Source organism: Pituophis catenifer, unplaced genomic scaffold, assembly GCF_029215685.1.
Source record: "Pituophis catenifer annectens isolate HBS135680 unplaced genomic scaffold, rPitCat1.0.hap2 SCAF_1, whole genome shotgun sequence".
NCBI classification, from domain to species: domain Eukaryota; kingdom Metazoa; phylum Chordata; class Lepidosauria; order Squamata; family Colubridae; genus Pituophis; species Pituophis catenifer.
In genome coordinates this window covers 39,498,184-39,519,645 of record NW_027256881.1, presented here as the reverse complement: position 1 = coordinate 39,519,645, position 21,462 = coordinate 39,498,184, and the positions used below count along the sequence as shown (strand labels likewise).

The 21,462-nt window shown below is 37.9% G+C and overlaps 2 protein-coding genes across 5 annotated transcripts in view; both read left to right on the top strand.

Annotated features, from left to right (window-relative positions):
* The first annotated feature begins 128 nt into the window (after positions 1 to 128).
* Positions 129 to 11,513, top strand: MRPL2 (mitochondrial ribosomal protein L2). Of its 4 annotated transcripts, none has more exons than XM_070932323.1 (8): positions 129 to 428; positions 2,036 to 2,124; positions 3,157 to 3,322; positions 5,841 to 5,982; positions 6,756 to 6,871; positions 9,405 to 9,515; positions 10,618 to 10,691; positions 11,246 to 11,513. In XM_070932323.1, the coding sequence occupies exons 2-8, from the start codon at positions 2,056 to 2,058 to the stop codon at positions 11,456 to 11,458; spliced, it is 891 nt and encodes a 296-aa protein (XP_070788424.1). In that variant the 5' UTR covers positions 129 to 428; positions 2,036 to 2,055; the 3' UTR covers positions 11,459 to 11,513. The 4 variants fall into 4 exon arrangements, with proteins under 4 accessions (XP_070788424.1, XP_070788423.1, XP_070788421.1 ...); XM_070932322.1 differs by having other exon boundaries at positions 2,033 to 2,124; XM_070932320.1 differs by lacking the exon at positions 129 to 428 and adding an exon at positions 1,264 to 1,347 and having other exon boundaries at positions 2,033 to 2,124.
* Positions 11,514 to 15,801: 4,288 nt separating this feature from the next.
* Positions 15,802 to 21,462, top strand: part of LOC139308637 (cullin-9-like) — a 37,629-nt gene continuing 31,968 nt past the window's right edge. The window contains exons 1-5 of the mRNA XM_070932317.1: positions 15,802 to 16,393; positions 18,216 to 18,370; positions 18,866 to 19,363; positions 19,713 to 19,848; positions 21,229 to 21,413. Coding sequence (XP_070788418.1) covers positions 15,802 to 16,393; positions 18,216 to 18,370; positions 18,866 to 19,363; positions 19,713 to 19,848; positions 21,229 to 21,413 — 1,566 coding nt within the window. The remainder of the gene's footprint in view (positions 16,394 to 18,215; positions 18,371 to 18,865; positions 19,364 to 19,712; positions 19,849 to 21,228; positions 21,414 to 21,462) is intronic.

The window sequence follows — 21,462 nt, the reverse complement described above, 5'->3', positions numbered from 1 at the left end:
GCTTGGATGAGAAGCGAAACGTCTTCAGGAGAAAAAAAACAAAGTCCAGTTGCCTCCTGAAAAAAAGCACCTTTGGGACAACCGTGACCTGGATGACTGAGAATCTCTACAGACTTTTAGCTATACAATTTGGGATGAACACCCTTTGAATGGTGTGGGAGTAGGAATGGATTTCCAGAGGAAAAATTGCAGAACTAAGAACCAGGAACACAACTCAGGTGACCCTGAGGACACAGATAAACCTCCAAGCGTTTCAACGACCCTTTTAAACGATGCAGATTACCAGCTGTCTGCAAGGAATATACCGGTAAATCCTTCCATTCCCCACTATCCTGTCAGAACTGAAGAAGCTTCTTGGATGAGAAGCGAAAGGTCTTCAAAAGAAAAAACAAAGTCCAGTTGCCTCCTGAAACCCGTCTTTTATCAAGGTTGGTAACGAGGTCTGTGATTCCAATTACTGGCTCCGGGCTGCAAAACTCCATACGACTCGTACAGCGTTAGAACTTGTAAATGGGTTTGCCGCTATCTAGCGTTTGCGAGAACTTTTTGCAGCCCACCTTCGGTGGCGCCCTGCTCCTGCCCTTAATAGTTGGTTCAGGGGGGAAAAGAATTGGCCGCTTTTTTTTTTTTTTGGCATGAATTTTACTCCCAAAAGAGCCAGAGCGGGCGCAATGAAATCTAGCCTCGACTAAGGATCATATTGTCAAGCGACTATCTGATGCCAAGGAGAATCTATCGAATGGGCTACGATGTCTTTTAATTGCAACAAATTAAAGCCAGGCTGTTTCCGATATTAGGAGATCGGAAACTTCACTTCCGAAAATTCTGTCCGCCAGTTTTAAAGTCAGAGGAACTCTACGCCCGAGAACAACAACAAATCCTTTACGGTACACATCCAATCAAATAAGATTTAATAAACCGAATAGTTCTGGGTAGATCGCCAGAAGATTGCGTCGCTATTTTTCTTTCCCAAACATGTTTGAACAAGAAAAGAGCCAACCCATTTTGAATCGAGAGTCTACATTTCTTGAACGTGCATTCGGAGGGGGACAGGTTGTGAGTTCTATGTATGGTAACAGAAAAGATTAAGCAGCTCTTCTCTTAAGTGGGACTTCAGTTCCCACCATTCCGACTATTGCTTTCCTGGCCGGGACGATGAGAGCTGCAACCCAACCACATCTGAGAATCGAACTAGTGAAAGCCAGGTCCCTTCTACACCAAAGCCACCGGGGAAGTCAAAGCTTTCCGCTTCTTCATATTGTTCTTCCGGGTCAGAGTGCGCATGCTCCGGTTTGGGGAGGGCAGAACGAGACCGCGATATGGCTGCGCTGTGAAGTGCGATTGTGGGTAGGTGCAGGCGGATCGGGAGAACTTCGTTCCTCCAAAGAAAAATATTATTCCCGGAGTATCCCTTCTGTAACCCAAAAGAGACTACTCTGTAACATTTTCAAGTTATAAAAACATCTTCGCTCAATTCATTCTGTGCGTGATCTTAGGGGAGAGGGAGAAATTAATACAAAGTCAGTGGGACTCAAATGATTTATGACTATAAAGAGAAAACCACGTCTCCTGACTTCAGCTAAATAAAGTGAGAAAGATGGCAGCGAAGTGTGTTTTTGCAAATATGACCGCGATCCTCTGCAAAGGATTATTTAAGGATAAGCTTGTTATTTCAAATCTGCCTTTTAGAGTACAATGCGGTTCATCCTCTGCAGTTAATTGTCCTGTACAACAATCTGTCAAACAGGAATATTACAAATATAAAATATATTTCCCCTGCTTATGCACTAATAATACAATTCTTTGGGAATGCATTCATTAACAACCCAGTCTGCCAGTTCCAGCTGCCTATGTGTTCTGTATCAGACTAAGAAAAAGGGGAAAGACTGTGATAGACCTGAATAAAAGTAGTCTGATCGTGTGAAGACCATGAATATATGGAAGGAATTGGAAGATGTAGTTTTGCTTATGAATGAAAGGGTTAAGATATATGTGTTAACTCTAATGGTCATTGTCTTATTTTTCTCTACAGCAGAAAACAAGTAGTTATTCCTAATGGCAGTATCAAACTTGATCCGGAACTTTGGTTCCCTGCTGCTGTCTTCAAGTCCTCATCTTCCACAGGTATATTTACTTTGCTGTTTTGGCCAAATGGATTATAAATTGTACAGGATTCTGGATCTTTTTGTAGTAGTGTTCTTCTTCCAAGCAAATATCTCTAATATATATATGAGTCATATATGAGCACAAGGCACCTATATAAACTGATAGAGAAAAAATGGGATAGGAACATAATACTATCTTTTTATTCTGCTTTTATTCTTTCTGAGTAGAATTACTTAGTGGACTTTATACCATCTTAATTATTTTTCTGCTATATAAAGGCCTGAACTAAGCTTTAACTTTCAAGGCATAGTCTTTCAGTGAGATCCATATTTTAGAGATTCACTTAGCAGTGTATGTAAATATTTCTAGACATTTGCAGATGCCTTTCCTTCTCTAATGTAAAATAAATGCTCCTGATTCAAACACATAAATAGGGTGAACATCTTAATTAATGTTAATGGTTTAATAATCAGGTATCTATTTTGATTGTAACATTTTTAGTTTTGATTTTTTTTTTTTAAATTTATATGCCGCCCTTCTCCGGAGACTCAGGGCGGCTTACAATGCGTTAAGCAATAGCCTTCATACTTTTGCATATTTTTATACAAAGTCATCTTATTGCCCCCATAATCTGGGTCCTCATTTTACCTACCTTAGAAAGGATGGAAGGCTGAGTCAACCTTGAGCCTGGTGAGATTTGAACTTGCAGTAATTGCAGGCAGCTGATGTTAATAACTGTTAATAACAGTGCTTTAGTCTGCCGCACCACCAGGCTCTTGCATATTCTTGCTTATTGTATGCCATTAATTTTTAGAGGAAGCAGCTTGTGTTTTGCGGAAAACCTGTAAAAATGGCTTCATATTTAACATATAATAGCAAAATGTTTTAGAACTTTGCTGCTAAATTGTCACTGTATCTGAAGGTATGTTTTCTAAAACATTAAACAACAAAGATGAAAACTTTTCATTCATGTTATGTCCAGTTATGCCACTGCAGTTAAAAATTTACCATTCATCATATCCTGTTGTTTGCTTTTCTTGCCTTTACTAGATCCCTGCATCTTTCCGCCCGCTTTTTCTGGTTAGCCAACTTGGTGCATCCCGTGAAATCAGTACTTCTACCTTGGTCTTAACTAGAGATCCTCTGTGGAAATGCAGGACAAAGTATACCATTAAGCCCATTCCCAAACCAAAGTCAGGAGGTCGAGATCACACAGGTACATTCTGAACTGTCCCTGTAGGGTTTTTTTTCCCACTTCATCAGATACAAAGGAGTGACTAGATTGTAGGATTTAAACAGGGAGAAGGGAAAGGAGAAGAGGGCAGAAGGAAGGATGGTTATGCTGATGCCAGTTACATTGGAAAAAGTATTGTATCAATTAATTATGTGTTTAAAAATTGATTGTTTGTTGAAACATTTTAAGATGTCCTGAAACCTTCTGTTGTGTGCGAACACAACAATCTTTTGCTTGATTGTACTGGTGAAATTTCTTGTATCCAAAATGAGTATTTTGATATCTGGAATGGAATTTCTAGAAGTTTGAAATGCCCAAATATTACTTTGTTCCTATTTTGATTCTTGATGTCTGAGTATTATTTTGTGCAAAGCATTGGATTGTTTGGTTCTATATTGAATCCAGAAAGGCATTGCAAATAATGGTATATATTACACTAGAAGACAAGCATGTGAAGAGGTCTCTTATGTATGTAAAGTTGATGGGATTTGTGATAATGCTGGGGGCAAAATAAACATCTTGATTTGTTGCAGGGTCTTGTTCCTTGTTGGTATCATTGTTATGCTATTTCTTGTTCTGTTGAGAATCCGCTGCAGGTTGGGTGGTCATCTGTATGTATGGGCCTGTCATCCAATGTCTGACAAAATACAGTCTCTTTGCCAAATATTGGTTATAGCTTATTAATAAAGTGTGTGACTTTAGCTATGAACTCTAGATAACACACAATGGAATTTCTGGGGAGATTTGTAAATCCTCCATGAGAATTGATCCGATTCTATTGATTTGTCTATCGATCTCAATAGGTGGATAGTTCAGCCTAATTTAATTCTATCAGTTGAGCATTTCTGGCATTCTATGGAGTCATGTTTGTATGGGTGTACCACTGATTTGCAGTTTTTGTTATGAGTGAGTTACAAAAACACATGGGAAGGTGTACTGTGTGAACATGAGTGATAATGTTCTATATGGCTTAAAATCCATGTTTGCAAGGGATGTTGTGTGTAGTGCCACGACATTCACAAAATGGCATATTTAGAAGGCTAAATTCTTGTAAAATTGCCAAATTTTGTGAAATTAAGATATTCTTGCTTGAAGAACAATTCCGTAGACATGTTGTGAGAGATACCCTGCTCAAAACCTGGAATGAAATTAGAAAGAACCACTATGATAAGATCCCACGGTGGATCTCTACAATGGAAACACAAATCTATCCAAATACAATGGACACAAATAAAATGAAAACATACCAGGATCTCCTAAATGAAGAAGGAAAATTAAAAACAATAGAAGAATTAAGAACTCAAGGTCTTGAAATGGACTGGTGGCCATACTTACAATTAAAATCCAGATACAAAACAGATATGGAGAAATTCGGAATCCAAAAAGAACTAAATCAGTTAGACAAAATTTTACTGGGCCCAAATGAGAAATCAATAACAAAAATTTACAACTTCCTATTGGCATATAAATTAGAGGAGGAGATAGTTAAAGAAAATATGATCACGTGGGCGATGAACTTCAGATACCCCATAGAATTAAATAAATGGGAAAAATTATGGAAAACCAACAGCAAACTAACACTATCAGTACCGTACAAAGAAAATACCTATAAGATGTTTTATAGATGGCACCTCCCACCGGCACGGATCTCCAAAATGTTTCCCAATACATCTTCACTCTGCTGGAAATGCAAAGCACAAAAAGGGGCATACTACCATATGTGGTGGTCGTGTCCCAAAGCCAAACAATTCTGGAACAATATTAAAACCCAATTGGAAGAAATAACAGCTCAAAAAGTACCATTAAAACCGGAAACATATCTACTAGGCATATTTACATGTAATTATGAAAAAGAAATAATATATTTGATCACACACATTCTGACTACCTCAAGGATCACTTATGCACAAAATTGGAAACTGGAAGAAGTCCCAACACAAGACAGAATAATATCCAAAGTCATGGAATGTGCCGAGATGGACAGACTCACCAAGGAAATCCAAGGAAAGGAAGAATCTAACTACTATCTGGTTTGGCAAAGGTGGTATCAATGGTTGGAGAATAAAAAAAAAAAAACCAAATCAAAAGAGGATTCTAAAAGAGTAAAACAAAATTCTGTACCAAATAAGATTTAACAACGAATAACTAAATATCAATAAAATAATATCGTTATTTAAGGCGAGAGGAAGGAATATATATTGAGGAATATAGGTTATTGATGTCATAAGAAATTTGACATTACGTTTAGATGTCATTAATGTCAATGTTGTGTATTGTTCTATTTGTACTTGTATGTGTATGTGTATTTTGTGTGTTTTTATATTTAATAAAAAAATTTTAAAAAGATATTCTTGCTTGAATATCTTATGAGAGCTCAGTGATAATGAATTCCCATTTCATGGGAATTTTGAGATTTGTAACATTGAAAAAAAATCTTGCAGCTGAATATAGTGTTTCAGTGCAATACATGATGGTTTAAAAGTACTGTTTCCACCATAAGGTCGTATCCGTGTGGATGGAATTGGAGGAGGAAATAAACAATGCTACCGTATGATTGATTTCCAAAGACTGCGTTATCCAGATGCAGCAGATCCTAGTCCATTTGAGGAAAAAGTGCTTTTGATCCGATATGATCCATGTAGGTAAGTAATAGGCAATTGAGTTGACAAGCAGATTGAAGGTTTGTTGAGTTTTAATTTCATCTTAGTTTTGTAAATACTATTGCTTGACAGCAATAGCCCAACGTAAGAGAAGTATCTGTAGATTCGGAGCGACTTGATAGTCTTAAAACCACCGTATACAGAACTCTTACAGTAGTATGAAAAAGCTCTGGAAAAAAGATAATCCCCCAAAAAGAACGCTATCAAGATTGAGTTCCAAGATTGAGTTTGTTAAGTAACATTGGAAAAGTAACTGATCACTGTAAGGAAAACAAGCTACTATAGAAAAACTAATGAAATGGAGCATTAGGAAAAGACAGCTGGTCGAAGACGTGTAATTTTAAAAACTCTTTTGCCTAAATAGATCTCTCTTTTGTCTAAGTAGATCATTCTCTGGTTCACATCAAGAAGCCATTTTTCACTTTGCATCTATTGTCTAAATAGGTCATTCCATGGTTCATATTAAGAAGTTATTTTCCATTGTCTTCAGCAATGGAAGTCAGAGTAGCCTATGTAAATCAAAGGTCTTGATGTAACTGGGATCGGGTAGCAGCTGTCTCTCCAAAATCCCACTGAGAAGCAAGTAATCTGCTTGATTACCTCAGAATGCTGAAAGATTTCTATCTCAGAACAGTTGTACAAAAATGTTTTGACATTATCTTTCTTGCCCAGCTGGTTTACTTTTTATTCCGAGTAAAGCTAATACTTTGAACTGTTCATTTTTTATTGATTGATTGATTTTGTTCCCTTTGAAGATCAGGTCATATAGCTCTAGTGGGTGGAGGGAAGCGGAAACGCTGGATCATTGCAACTGAAAACATGGTAGCTGGTGACATCATCAAAACTTCAGGAAAGATAGAAAGGATGGCAGGTAAATATTTGAAATGCTACATACGTAAATATTACTTAATGCTACTACTGAAGATGGGAATGGCTAGGTTTCAAGATATATTACTTCCTCTAAATCTAAAGCTAAGCAAAGAAGAATTTTGAGGCAGACTTTTCATCACATTGCAAGCTGATTATTAGTATTAATATTGAAGGATTGGCTATAGTCTACTTTTCTAAGGAATGATGTAGGCCAATAGAAAAAAAATATGTAACTTAAGGTTGTATGTGCTACAGTGATGCCATGTAGTCATAACAGTCTTTTTGTGGTTTCTGACATGTTTATAAAGTGTTATCCTTTTCATAGTTTGTGTTGGTTGTGCTATATTCAGTTGAGTGTTCAGGCACTTTTTGATAAACTTTCATGGGCTTGCATTTTTTTTGAAGATGTTGTATAGTCATTTGTATAGATGATCTAATTCCAATTTCTGGTGTTCTGGATTGTTGGTATTGTGTTTGTCCTTGTCTGAATAATGTTCTTACACAGCAGCTCTTGTGAGACGATGGGTTGTTACATTGGTAATGGAACATTAATGTGGATTGTGTTTGATAGATTTGGATTTCTAATTTGCTATCGTTTCCTCTGCTGATGAGGATATCTAGGAAAGATTGTGTGGTTGATGAGATCCATGAGTCTGGATATTTCAATCATAGTGTATTTGTCTAGGCCAGGGTGTGGTGTAGCACTGCTGTAATGGATTCTTTGGCTAGTTCTAGATCTATGAATGAAGTGATACGTTGGGCTTGTTTAAATTTATTTATTAAATTTATATACATCCATAAGGTGGCCCTTGATAGCTTACAAATCAGAAAAAGATAAATAAAAAAGCAATTTAAAATAATGCACATTAAAAATGTAAAACTATGCAAAGAAGCAGAACCAAGACGACGAATGGCAATGAGATGAGGTCTTCTTATCCCATCAACTACCTCCAATGGGGAGCAGCCCCTAAGGGCCCCAAGCAAATCCAAGTTTTAATACCCTTCCAAAATATCCTGCCATTGTTCTTTTCTGATTTGACATTTCTTGGTTAGGTTATCCAGTTTCTGGATTGAGTTGGTGTTTATGGGATGTAGGTTTATTTGTCCTCCAGTAGTTCTTTGGCTTTCTATTAGTATTGTGTTCTGTTCATGATAACCTTGGTATGGCCTTTGTCTGATGAGAGGATAATGATAGTTTTGGTCATTCTATATGTTTTTGAGTACTGCTCTGTTCTGCCTCAAAGTGCTGCTTTGGGTTAGTTCTGATTCTGTTTTCTTCTGGTCTGTAGTATGATGTTTGCCATATGTTTTCTTACTGAGAATATTTGTAGCTCAGCATTGAACTGTGGAGTTCTTGGTGCTTTCTGAACTTGGTTATATTCTTGCAGATGTTTCATTATCAAACTAGGTAGCATCATCAGAGCTAGATGTTTTCTTGAACCACTATGGCAAGCCCTGTGGTTTTAAATGCTGCTTCCCAGGCTGCAAAAAATTCTAACTGATTGACAAGCTCTATGTTATAGTTGAGATATTTCTGGAGGATATTGTGTTCTGTAGTGGATATTGGGTGGCTGGACGTGTTAATTAGCAATCTCTTTGCTTCTGGAATTTAGTTTCACCAATTTGGTTTGAAGTTTTGTTTTCCTTTTGTCAACTTGTCTTAGAGGTGTAGTATTGATAGAGGTGTTGTCAGCATCTATCTGTGTTCTAGGAGAAAACCACTCTCTCATCAAAACTGCATATAAACAGGGAGCAAACCTACACTCACTTGCACTGATGATATCTAGTTAGATAATGAAATGTCTGCACATAAAAAACAAATTCAGAAAGCATGAAGGACTCCATTGTAGACCCAAAATATTTATTTGAGAAATATTGTGACTTTTAAAAAAATTAAGTGATTCTATCTTATTCTTGAGGGACGCAGTGGCTCAATGGCTAAGATGCTGAGCTTGTCGATAGAAAGGTTGGCAGTTCAGTGGTTCGAATCCCTAGCGCCGCATAACAGGGTGAGCTCCCGTTATTTGTCCCAGCTTCTGCCAACCTAGCAGTTCGAAAGCACATAAAAAATGCAAGTAGAAAAATAGGGACTACCTTTGGTGGGAAGATAACAGTGTTCCGTGCACCTTTGGCGTTTAGTCATGCTGGCCACATGACCACAGACACATCTTCGGACAGTGCTGGTCCTTTGGCTTTGAAACGGAGATGAGCACTGCCCCCTAGAGTCGGGAACGACTAGCACATATGTGTGAGGGGAACCTTTACCTTTACCTATTTTATTCTTAGGGTTCTCTATTTGAGCCTAAACTATGCATCTTTCCTTAAAAATGTACATAAATGGATGCACATTTAGATGCAGCTCCCTGCTCCCCCTTCTGCCCTTTTGCTAGTATTTAGCTTCTGAGAGCTAAGTTCATTTCTTCCTCTCAATATTTTACAAAGATTTTATTTATTTTTCTCTGGTATATTTCTTTTTTCTAACCATGTTTATTTGTTGAGTTTATATTCAATGTCCTTATTTTTTTGTCTTTCAGTCTCTGCTAATGATGGAGATGCATATCCAGTTGGAGCTCTACCACTTGGAACCCTTATAAATAACTTGGAGAGTCATCCTGGGAAAGGAGCACAGTATATCCGAGCAGCAGGTCAGGATCCAGTAGAAGCCAGAAACAGTTTGGAAGGATGAAACAAATCTGGACAGTCAGAACCAAAGCAGTTTTGGAGTCCTTGGCTTCTTTCCAGTCCAATTTACCAAAACCATTGATGCTTTTGTGTTTGGAGTCCATTTCCCAAAGTTGCATACGTCTCCTTCCCTGTTTTGACTTCTTTTTAGAAGGTGTTCTGAAGGTTATTCAATAGAATTGTACTTTTGTACATTAGTTTTGAAACCTGCAACAGAATACTAACAGTTTCTTGAGTGTTATATTATTCTCCCTACTTAGCAACTGATGTTTAAATAAGATTTACTCATACTGTGTGGCTGTTGAGCAATCATGTTTGACGAAAGCAAACAAAACTGCATCTGGTAAGTGTTAGATGGCAAAATGAAACCTAGGGTAGTCAAAGATCCATTCAACCACACTTCCTTTGCTTAATTCATGGCTTAGATGCCAAAATAAAAAATTGATTAAAAAAAACAACCCCTGCATATTCCAGAATGGGATAGGAGAAACTCTTGTCAGTAGATCAGCATGAATCCTTCCTAAATCATTTTGTTCAATTAATGGGGAATGTTCAGTCAGCAAATAAGTTACAATCAGGACTCATGCTAGTCATTCTAATTATGTTAATTAAAAAGGGTGAACTATCTTTAGCATTAGGTATTGTAGAACATGATCTTCAGAATGTGTTTTAGATTGTAAATCTATGCTGATGATAATGCTGGAAACCAAGAGATGATGTTTAATAGAGGTCCAATGCATGCAGTTAGAGTATTAATTTGATGCTGTATTCAGTCTAGTTTCAGATTATCATCCAATTGTATTCATATTTAACACAGTGGATTCAAGAGATTAAGTAATGACTCCAACCTCAAATGCTAAGAGGTTGATGCCAGATGCTAACTTTGTATGATGGCTGCCAATGCAGCTTTAGGATATCTTATTAGGCAAAACTGGCCTATAGCAGATCCTGGATTTATGTTTCTATTGGGATAGGTTGAAAAAAGTTTGTGGTTGGATGATTTCTGTCGGCCTAATTCAGTGTTTGGTCAAAACATTGCAGTCTTGCTGACACTTTCTTTTTTAGGCACCTGTGGGGTATTACTGAGGAAAATTAGTGGAACAGCCATTATACAGTTGCCCTCCAAGAGGCAAATACAGGTAAGCCCTTTAGAGTTCAGGGGTGTTAGTGAAGATAAAAGGCAAGGCTCCTTTAACACCTAGAATTGTCTTGATGGGAAAGAGTATCATCTATTTTGCTTTTTTCATCAATGCTTCCCTACAAGCAATGCCTCTTTTGGGATGTGCCAAGACATGTAGAAAAGGGATAGGGGGCTTGTGCGGTGATCCTGCAGTGTTGCTTGTATCACCCTGCCTCCCTTGCTCCATTGCAGATGCCGCTAAGTGAGGAAATTTATGCGGGGTCATCATTTGAATATTTCTGTGTTGAATCAAATTGTTCAGAACTTGCCTTCAAAACTCAAGAGGATGATGCTGATTATATAAAACTTGTTACTAGGTTTCTTCTCACAGGGAGGATGGTAATAAATGGCTCTGGGTTAGAAGTTCAGTTAGAATGGGCCTCAAGGCAGTCATCTTCTCTCTCTCCTATGATCTTGAACATTTAAAAGCTATTGAAAGCACAAAGAATAGAATAATTGTGTCTGGTGCCTGCAAATATCTGGAATATTCTGCTTCCTCTTTTACTCTTACAGGTGCTGGAAACATGCATGGCTACAGTGGGACGAGTTTCCAATGTTGAGCACAACCAACGAAATCTTGGGAAAGCTGGTCGGAACCGGTGGCTGGGAAAGCGACCAGATAGTGGTTTATGGCAGCGGAAAGGGGGATGGGCTGGACGCAAGATCAGGCCCCTCCCAGCGATAAAAAGTTATGTGAACCTGCCAATGCCAGCCTCACAAGGCTGACATTAGTAGCTCTTTAGAATTCTGTTAAATAAAGTTTTCACCTGCAACCTGCAAAGCTACTGTGTTTTTTTCCTTTTTTTTTTTTTTTTTTTTTGTATTAATGAATTCTCTTGAGAAAACAGCTTACTTGGTATGAAGCTGGTACAGTTACAGTCCATCTCTACATAGAGTAAGTGACCTTAAGGCTTTTAAACTGTTTTTAGACTTCTTAAAAGTTCTCTAGGAACATGTGCCTTAGTCTGGTGTCTAACATAGTTTCAGAGAAATTCAAATTCTTTCAATTTGCTTATGGAACCACTGTCCTAATATGATCCTAAAGAGTTAATCCTTTCCAGTTATTGAGAAACAATTTAACTCTTACTACACAAAAAAGGAGTTTCTGAGTGTCCTAAAACTGATTTCTCTTGTTTTGTAGTCCATTTTAGAAAAATTGTTCTGTTTTATGGCTTTTTGTATTTTCTCATTAAACTGGCTATACGTTGTCAAATTCACAAAGAAAATAACTGTCAATAATTTGAATACAGATATAACAGTGAATATATTTTATATAGAATAACAGAAGAGAAGAATAGAGTTGGAAAGGACCTTAGAGGTCTTTTAGTCCAACCCCCTGCTCAAACAGGAAACCCTATACTGTTTCAGACAAATGGTTGTCCAATCTTTTCTTATACCTCCAGTGTAAGAGCACCCATAACTTCTGGAGGCACTGATTATTTTTTCTACCCTGTTTCCCCCAAATTAAGACATTCCCTGATAATAAGCCCAATCAGCCTTTTGAGTGCATGGCAATAAGGCCAAGCGCTTATTTCAGGGTTCAAAAAAATATAAGACAGGGTTCTATTTTCGGGGAAACATGGTAACTATCAGGAAATTTCTTCTAAGGTTGCTTCTCTCCTTGATTAGTTTCCCTCCATTGCTTCTTGTTCTGTCCTCAGGTGCTTTGGAAAATAGCTTGACTCCCTCTTCTTTGCGGCAACCTCTGGGATATTGGAACAGTGCTATGTCACCTCTAGTCCTATTTATTAAACTAGACATACCCAATTCCTGCAACATATAAGCACCATCTTATAATCCTTTCACTATTCAACCTTCCTCACAAGAGCTGCATATATAGTCCTTTCAGGATCATGCTCATGCCATGCGTCTGTTACAATGAACTAAGATCCATAAAACATACGTGATAAAATATAATCACATTATATGTGATAATAATATGTTTTTGATTTTGATAATTTTGATGCCACAGCTACCCCCCTGGATCCACATATTCAAGGTTATTTTCTACTTGTCGGCTTTAATGCTTTAGCTGATTTTGAAAAGCTCTTTTAAAGAATTACTAACACTTTTACTAAAATAAAATATGGTTACCTTGCCTGTTCTTGGGTTGGGTGCTGAACAGAGTCCAATTTAGAACACAGATCATAGAATAACAGCAGGGACCTTGGAGATCATTTAGTCCAACCTGCTGCTTAAGCAGGACACCCTATACCAGGGGTCTCCAACCTTGGCAACTTTAAGACCTGTGGACTTCAACTCCCAGAATTCCTCAGCCAGCTTTGAAGTCCACAAGTCTTAAAGTTGCTAAGGTTGGAGACCCCTGCCCTATACCATTCCAGACAAGTGGGTGTCCAATCTCTTCTTAAAAGCTTCCAGCGATGGGGCACCCACAGCTTCTGAAGAAAAAGCATTCCACTGGTTAATTGGACTCCAGAGGATGGTAGAGGACAGGAAGGCCAGGAGGAACCTTGTCCATAGGATCGCGATGGGTCGGACACGACTTCGCAACTAACAACAACAACTGGTTAATTGTTCTCACCGTTGAGAAATTTCTCCTTAGTTCTAGGTTGCTTCTCTCCTTGTTTCCATCCATTGTTTCATGTCTTGTCTTCTAGTTCTTTGTTAAAAGTGTATTAACATCATTACAGTAGCACATCAGCGCGCAGGAGTTGCAGCTCAAACGCAAATTAGTGAATTTAAAAAAAAAAAAATCAAAGACAATGCATAACCGGGGAAAACAAACTGATTTCACACTCGCAGAAAGTATTTGACGCTCGTTCCTAAAGAGGAATACGGCAACACTTAATCTCTTTCCAAAAACTTGGGTTTAAGAACCCCCTTTGAAAACGATTATAGCATAATTCTGTCCTGTCGGAGGACCCGTAACTATTTTAATAATAAGCAACATGCGCAGAACAAGCGGATGAGACAGCGTCTGGGCAAGGTAAATAAATGGAAGTTGCTAAGCAAGGCTTGCCGACGATTTGCTGCTTTGACTACTAAGTTTTGGAGCCGCGTTTAAGGTAGGCTGAAGCTCGAGACTTTCAGGCCCTACTACTGCACGGGTGCCTCCCGTTGCAGGTGGAAGAGAACCCCGCGGGTTCCCTTGTCCATTCCAAGGAAGGTCGACGCGCCCCTAAGCTCCGCCCACCGGACTTGTCTTCCTCTGTTTCCGATAGGCTCGAGCCGGTGCGCAATTCTGCGAGCACCTTGGGCGTGAGGCGGCTGGAGGTGTGGAACTGTGGCCCCTTTATGACTTGTGGACTTCAACTCCCAGAATTCCTGAACCAGCCATGCTGGCTTAGGAATTCTGGGACTTGAAGTCCACAAGTCATAAAGGGGGCAGTCAGTGGTTCCCTACCCTTGGCCTAGAACAAGGAAGAAATATATCAATTCAAGAGGAAACAGGACGAGCAATAGCAGTCCTCTTTTCCCCTTATATTCATATCTCATGTATTGAAAGACTGGCGCTTTGGGATTTACCTACACTTTTCATCAGGCCACCACCTCCTCCTGCAGCTGCAACATTATTTTAGCGTACTTACCATGTTGGGTGAACTCAGCCTAAGAATTTTAAAGACCCCAAACATGTTAATGCTGCACAGATAAATATGGCCACCGATCAGGGTATCGCACATGTTCTTGCTTCTTAACTAGAAGCTGTTTTGGGACTAGACTAGACTGGTGTCCTCTGTAACAAATCTCAGTATGGACGATAAAAATAGCACAAGCCTAGACGGAATTAAACTGGGAAAGGCACTAAATAGTTTTTTGCATTGTATCAGATAATGTGAAGTGCTCATAAATATTCAGATGCTGTCCTTTCTGGTTAAAATTATTAGATACAGGGATTGTATAAATAGCATCAGATAAATGTTGCTGAATCTTAGAAAAAAAATGCCTTGTGTCTATTTTTCATCTTACTTCACTTCATCATTTTTCCAGATCTGATTTTATAAAGATAAAATAATTTATATAGTCCTTTAAACCTACCAGAGCTACAGTTACCAACATTGAACGTGCTCTTTTTTTTGGTTATGTGTATCCATCCTTTTTGTATCTAGATGCACAATTTCTTTATAAGAAATGTGGTACTATAAAAAGGAATCTGTCATGTAGAGTAAAAAAGCTGTTTTCTGCCAAAGTCCTCTCTTTAACACAGTGGTTCTCAACCTTCCTAATGCCGCGACCCTTTAATACAGTTCCTCATGTTGTGGTGACCCCCAACCATAAAATTATTCCTAAAACCATTGAAAATATGTGTTTTCTGCTGGTCTTAGGCGACCCCTGTGAAAGGGTTGTTCGACCTCCAAAGGGGTCGTGACCCACAGGTTGAGAACCACTGCTTTAACAGAACACCAGGCTTTTACCTTATATTTATACACCCTTTTATGACATCTGTTTTAAACAACTTTAAAAGTGGTGCAACTGTAATATTATTTCACTCTTGCATGCTACCCATATCTGGGTCTTGATTGCCAGTAGGTTGAACAGCACCCTGCAACAATTGCAGAATGTTCTGCCATGAGTGGGGGATCCATAGAATGGAGGAAGATTGAAAAAAACGTTTTCTAAACAGGAAGTTTGAAAACTTCACTAAAAACAAAGTTCCACACCAGCTCAGCTTCAGATTGTCACATTTGTAAATAGTAAATTATATGTTTATTAGCTTGTTGATTAACTATGCCTTCTGTATATCATCAAAGTTACTAAATTTTACCGTTCACTATATTTAGTTGTTCAAATTGTATGTATATCTTGCCTGTTATTTATTACAAAGCATCTAATAAGTACAATTTATTCATTTAGTCTTTATGTTTAAAAAGAATACTGGCCCTAAGTTGCTGTGCCTGTTGACCTAATGGATAAGTCTATTCTGATTCCAACAGAAATAATTACTTGATGAACTTTCCCTTAGCTGGGCAAGTTTTCTTATAGCAATCTATAGTTATGCCAAAGCAAGTATTCCTGCACTTTTCTTCTCAGGACTCCTAGACTGAAAGCCTTTTTGGTTTTTCTTCATGGCATAACCTGCCTTTTATCACACCAGAGATACATTCCCTGTCATGAGGATTAAAAGGCAAAATGGGGATGTGCTGGTGCATCTTGGACCCAAACATCAAGCCTATCCTGAGGAGTTAATTCGGCAACGTCGTGGTCACAATGGATGTAGTGAGTACTTGATCCGTTGGAACATCCTTTGCTTGGATAATGAGGAAGAAAACAGTATTGAAGCCTCTTCAGTTGAAGGTAAAAAACAGACAATCTTAATGTGGATGTCGTCAGAGGATATATATGCCAACTGTTCAACATTATTAGGCAAGAGGAAGCCCAAGGAACAAGTGGTGGAACAGAATGTATCTAACTTATTCCCTCCTGAAGACACTTTAGATGAAGCCTCTCTTGCAGAGATGAAAGCTGATGTCAGGAACCTGGTGCAGCGAGCTTCCTGGCAACTAGCAAGCATCCCTGTTCCACAGTCATCCATACTGAATACCATCCATATACTCAGCGCTTATGCCAGTATTGGCTCATTGATGGCCATCTTCAAGGAGACCGGGGCCCTTACTCTTCTTATGAAAATGCTGTGTAATGAGGAAAAGCATATCCGTTGTAGTGCTGGAAAGATGCTGAGAGCTTTGGCTTGTCATGATGCAGGTATGACATCTTAGGAGATGCCCACAACTAATATAAAATTCCTGCCTGAGGTATTACAAGTTTTTAGATATGCTTAGTTGAAAGTCACATTCAGTAATACAGAAAGTTGGTGCTAACCCATTATTCTTATGGATTTTAACAGACCTTCAATCCCATCCTTAATAGAATTAGAACTCTTAGCTACTTAGATGTTGATAAATACTTTAGAGTGATGATTGAGCCATTGCAGCAAATTTTGAGTAACTGTTGCCTATTAAAAGTTAATTTATAGTTGATAAACATACATCAAAGGTTTCAGTTATGATATCCCCTTAGTCAATTCAGATTAAAATTCTACAAATGTTAACTTGTTTTAATTTTAAAAGAACCATTTCTGTTTGGTTCAGAACAAGTAAAGCATTCTTAATTGTTATAAACATATCACAAGTTAATAAATGTTATGTCATATGGGGAGGCGTTTTTAAATCATTCAGGAAATTGTACACTTCTATTTTGATGTAAAGGATTGCCCTTTTGCCATGGTTGCAGGTTATTTTTATGTTTGGGCAGGTTTTTAAATTCCAAACTGGTGCTTGTAGTGATTGGAGTCCTGAGGAATGTGTGTGTGGGGGGGAGGCTTTTTGTTTTAGCATATCTGAATTCGCATGTCCCTGTAAATATTTTGTATACAACAAGGTGAGTTGCTGTTCTACTGGGGCATGGGAACTCTACAAGACTACTAATAGCCTTGGGCACGAGATTATTAAGTCTCTGTGCAGCCAAATTGATCAGGAGCGTCTTCCCAAAAAATCAATAGCATTGACCCTGACAGCACCTTGACTCTGCAGAAGAGGTGGATAAAAGTGTCTCCATTGCTTGAACAAAATTACTAAAACTCTATGCTGATAGAAGACATGTCAGTGACTGAAGTGCTGATTTATAATCCAATGGTACCAGTGGGGTCTTGGAATCCTAGTGGACAATCAATTAAATATGAGCCAGCAGTGTGCTTCAGCTGCCAAAAAGCCAACATAGTGTGAGACTGCATTAACAAAGGGATAGAATCAAGATCTCATGAAGTGTTAATAGCACTTTATAATGCCTTGGTAAGGCCACACTTGGAATATTGCATCCAGTTTTGGTTTCCACAATAAAAAAAAAGATGTTGAGACTCTAGAAATAGAGTGTAGAGAAGAGTAACAAAGATAATTAGGGGACTGAAAGCTAAAAAGTATGAAGAACTGTTGCAGGAATTGGGTATGTCTAAATGAATGAAAAGAAGAGCTATGAGTGGCTTGATAGCAATGTTCCAATATCTAAGGAGCTGCCACAATGATGAGGGGGTCAAGCTATTCCACAAAGCACCTGAAGGCAGAACAAGAAGCAATGGGTGGAAACTAAGAGAAAACCTAGCTACAAGTATGTCCCAAAGGTGCTTTGTAAAAAAAACACGTTTGGGACAACCATGACCTGGATGACTGAGTAGAAAAGTAGACAAGCTAGAAATAAGCAGAAATTTCCTTACAGAATAATTAATCAGTGGAATGACTTGCCTTCAGAAGTAGTGGGTGCTCCATCAATGGAAGTTTATAAGAAGAGATTAGATAACCATTTGTCTCAAATGGTATGAGCAGGGGGTTGGACTAGAAGACTTCCAAAGTCCCTTCAACTTTATTATTCTGTTATTCTGTCCTAACTTGCAGGTCATCCTGTTTAAATTTGTTTATAGTATGAGGCTTTGTTCATGGATTAATTGATATCTCTTTGTGAGCTAAAAAAGTTGCTTCTACCCTGTTATGGAGAGCAAGTAAGGAAAGAGCTATATAAGTTTTTTCTGTTTTAGGAAGCAGAGCCTTTGTTCTCCTGTCCCTGAGCCAGCAAGATGGTATTGAACAACACATGGACTTTGATAGTCGCTATACCCTTCTTGAGCTGTTTGCAGAAACAACATCTTCTGAAGAGCATTGCATATCTTTTGAAGGGATTCCTCTTCCTCAGGTACTAACTGACAAAAGGTTTTGGCAAAGGAGTGCGGCTCTCTTTATTGATGAGACATTTTCAGTTTAAAACCTGAATTATAAAGAATTCAGTTGTGAAGAGAATGTAATCTTCAGCAGCTGGTGATAAATTTAGAAGCTGTGCTTATGTTGTCTTTCAATTGGCAAGCTTAATGTGGCTAACTAAATCAGTTTTGATAAAGAAATTACCTACACAATTTTATCCTGAATTTTCATTACCTATAATGACTGGTATCCATTCTCTGATTGAAAATAAATGGCTGGCACTTACTTCTGCTGCTAGCATCTTGTTGATGTCAAATAGTCGCACTTAGAGTACTGATGATGACATTTGATTAGAAAGCTACTAGAACTCAATAATATGTCAGATACATATTAAAAGGAAAGAGTTTTTATGGAGTGAGCTGTAAACTATGCTGCCTTGAGTCAATAGCAGAATTATTGGCCATTGACAGATATGGTCTTCTTGTTTCAGATTCCAGGAAAACTGCTGTTTTCTCTAGTAAAGCGTTATCTATGTGCTACCTCTTTCATGGACAAACTCAACAACATCACGGAGTGGGGAGATGAACAGGAACATTGCATGCCCTCTAGTGCGGATTCAAAGAGAAAGAAGAGAATACAATGTGAATTTGACTTCAGCATGGCTATGGCCCACTTCATTTCAGAGTTAATCCAGGTTATGGGATGGAATCAGAATCAAGAGCTTCACTCACTCAGACAAAAGAAACGATATCAGTCAATCTTCCAGCCCCAAATTCCAACCATCCCATCAGATGCAGAAATGCTCCAGAAAGAAAACTCTGCTTTCAAGTTGTGCTCAGCCTTTCCTAGTCGTAAGAGCTACGTGGAATATGTGCGAGAGACGTTGGTGCGTGGCATGCATGTGCGTATGCTGGAAAATTATGAGAAAGTCTGTGCAGGAGATGAAGGCGAGTTTCTTCAGAGCAATAATGGCACACCACCTGTGAAGGTACTACAATGTGGGGGAGGGGAGGGACATGCTGGTGATGATATGATGGTGAAGAAGTGATATAAACATTTGATTTTTAGGAATCCTGTTGAGTTTCTCAAATTATTGTGCTTCCTAGATTGGCATGAGAAGTGCATCTATATTCAAAGAAAGCTTGTGGCTTGGTTGATAATTGTTGTATAAGGCACTTGGTATATTAGCCCTTATTTATAGAAGAAGAATTTTTGTGTGTTGTGTTGTGAAGTTTATGATTCTAGACTGGATCATAAAGGAAGTGATCTGTAAGCACACTGAAAACAATGAAGTAATTTCCAGATTCATGGCATTTTATAACACTATAATTTTCCAGGTTTACTGGGAATCTCTGGGCCGTACATACTGGGTTCATTGGCACATGATTGAGATTGTTGGTTCATCAAGAAATGCAGAGCAGAAAGCCCAGGAAAAGGTATCAACTCTTAGAGAGCTTCTGAGAGAAAACACAGGTAAGATTCTGCTGGGCTTTTAGATACCCTTGCACTCCGTTGCTAAGTTACTTTAAGGGTGTTCTCTGCTTCTGAGCTTCAGTTTTGTTATTTATGCCAAGCTTGTAGACTGGTTTCAGTTTTCTCAGCGCTTACTTTCCTGTTTAAGCAGATGAAATGCTGAAATAATGTTTCTTGTCAGTCTCTCCTTATTGGGAGGAATCATGGGTTAGTGATAGAACATGTGTTTTGCATGTAACAAGTGCAGTATATATGTGCAAATTAAAAAGAGAGTAGGTTACAGATGATAGGGACAGAGTTTTCCCATCACAGCTATTTGGGTTTCTTACTTGGAGATTTATGATAAGGTTTCAGCCTTTCCTTGGGAAACAGACCAAATTTAAAATAAATGAATAACAGCAAAACCGAATCTTTTAAACAGAATTTTCAATGTTATAAAGATAAAAACAATGTGTCTTACACAGCACCAACAAACTACATCATAAATTAAAATTCTACTGCTAGACATTTAGGCTAGAGTATTTATCTGCTTCTTCCCAAAATAGCAGGCTTTCTGAAGCAAAAAAAAAAAAAAAAAAAATTGCCTTTCTTTCCGGTTTTTCCTGGGAATGCCATACTTTTACCTGAAGCTGTGAGGAAATCCATGATCTTCCCAACTTCCATTCCCTGCTGCGATGAGAAAATGTATTTTCTTTGTTTGAGCTGACACAGTAAAGTTAATTTAACACTGACCAGAAAGTTAACGGCACTATATTAATAACTTAGGGGAGTAGTTTAGACTTAGTTATTAAGTTCAATGAACTTACCTAATATAGACAAAGTTCTGTATCTTCTTATTAACAATGTAGTGTATGTTTTTATATATTTACTTTTTAATCTGTTTAGGATATATACCTTTGATATATTTACTATTTGAATGTTTTTGTAACTAAGATATGGATGAGATATGCCCAATTGAATTCATTTATGTAATTGATCATTAAAATATGAATATATTTACTAATATGAATATATTTACTAATTATAAGTAAATAATTAGGTATAGGATTACCCTGTTAATATACAATTAGAGTAGCAGCTAAGAAAACAATTTTTCATTGCCTTTCATTGTTCAATATTTCATTGTTTTCTTAGCTGATTCTCTAATTGTATATTAATAGGGTAATCCTATATGTAGGAATAAATCAAATTGAATATAATGGGGCTTACTTTTGGGTAGACATGTATGAGTTTAAATTGCAATATCTATAGAATTAAGTTGCCTATTAGCATGTAGCAGAAAGTCCTATTATGAAATTTCTGTTTTGATGGCACCATTTAACTTGAGTGCCTCAAGAAACCATATATAGCATCTCTTAGTCATTTTGTGTTTATTTCCAGTTAACCAGCCAAGATATTGCCAACCGCTCAAAGAATTATACGCTTTACCATGCCTTACGGATCATTTGAATGAGGACTGTGGGACTCTAAGTCAAGCTGAATGGTGGGAGCTACTTTTCTTCATTAACAAGCTAGAACTCCATAAACATCAAGAAGTTGTTCATTTCATCCAGCAGAATCAGAAGGTAAAGCACCAAGAAGAATCAGTCCAACCAGAAAGGGATTTCAAGCTAA

Excerpts from the sequence above, each read along its gene's own strand:
- MRPL2 (XM_070932323.1), top strand. The coding sequence starts at position 2,056 with ATGGCAGTATCAAACTTGATCCGGAACTTTGGTTCCCTGCTGCTGTCT. Across the intron at positions 5,983-6,755 it reads ATCCGATATGATCCATGTAG|ATCAGGTCATATAGCTCTAG; the intron begins GTAAGTAATAGG and ends TTCCCTTTGAAG. Across the intron at positions 10,692-11,245 it reads CCTCCAAGAGGCAAATACAG|GTGCTGGAAACATGCATGGC; the intron begins GTAAGCCCTTTA and ends TTACTCTTACAG.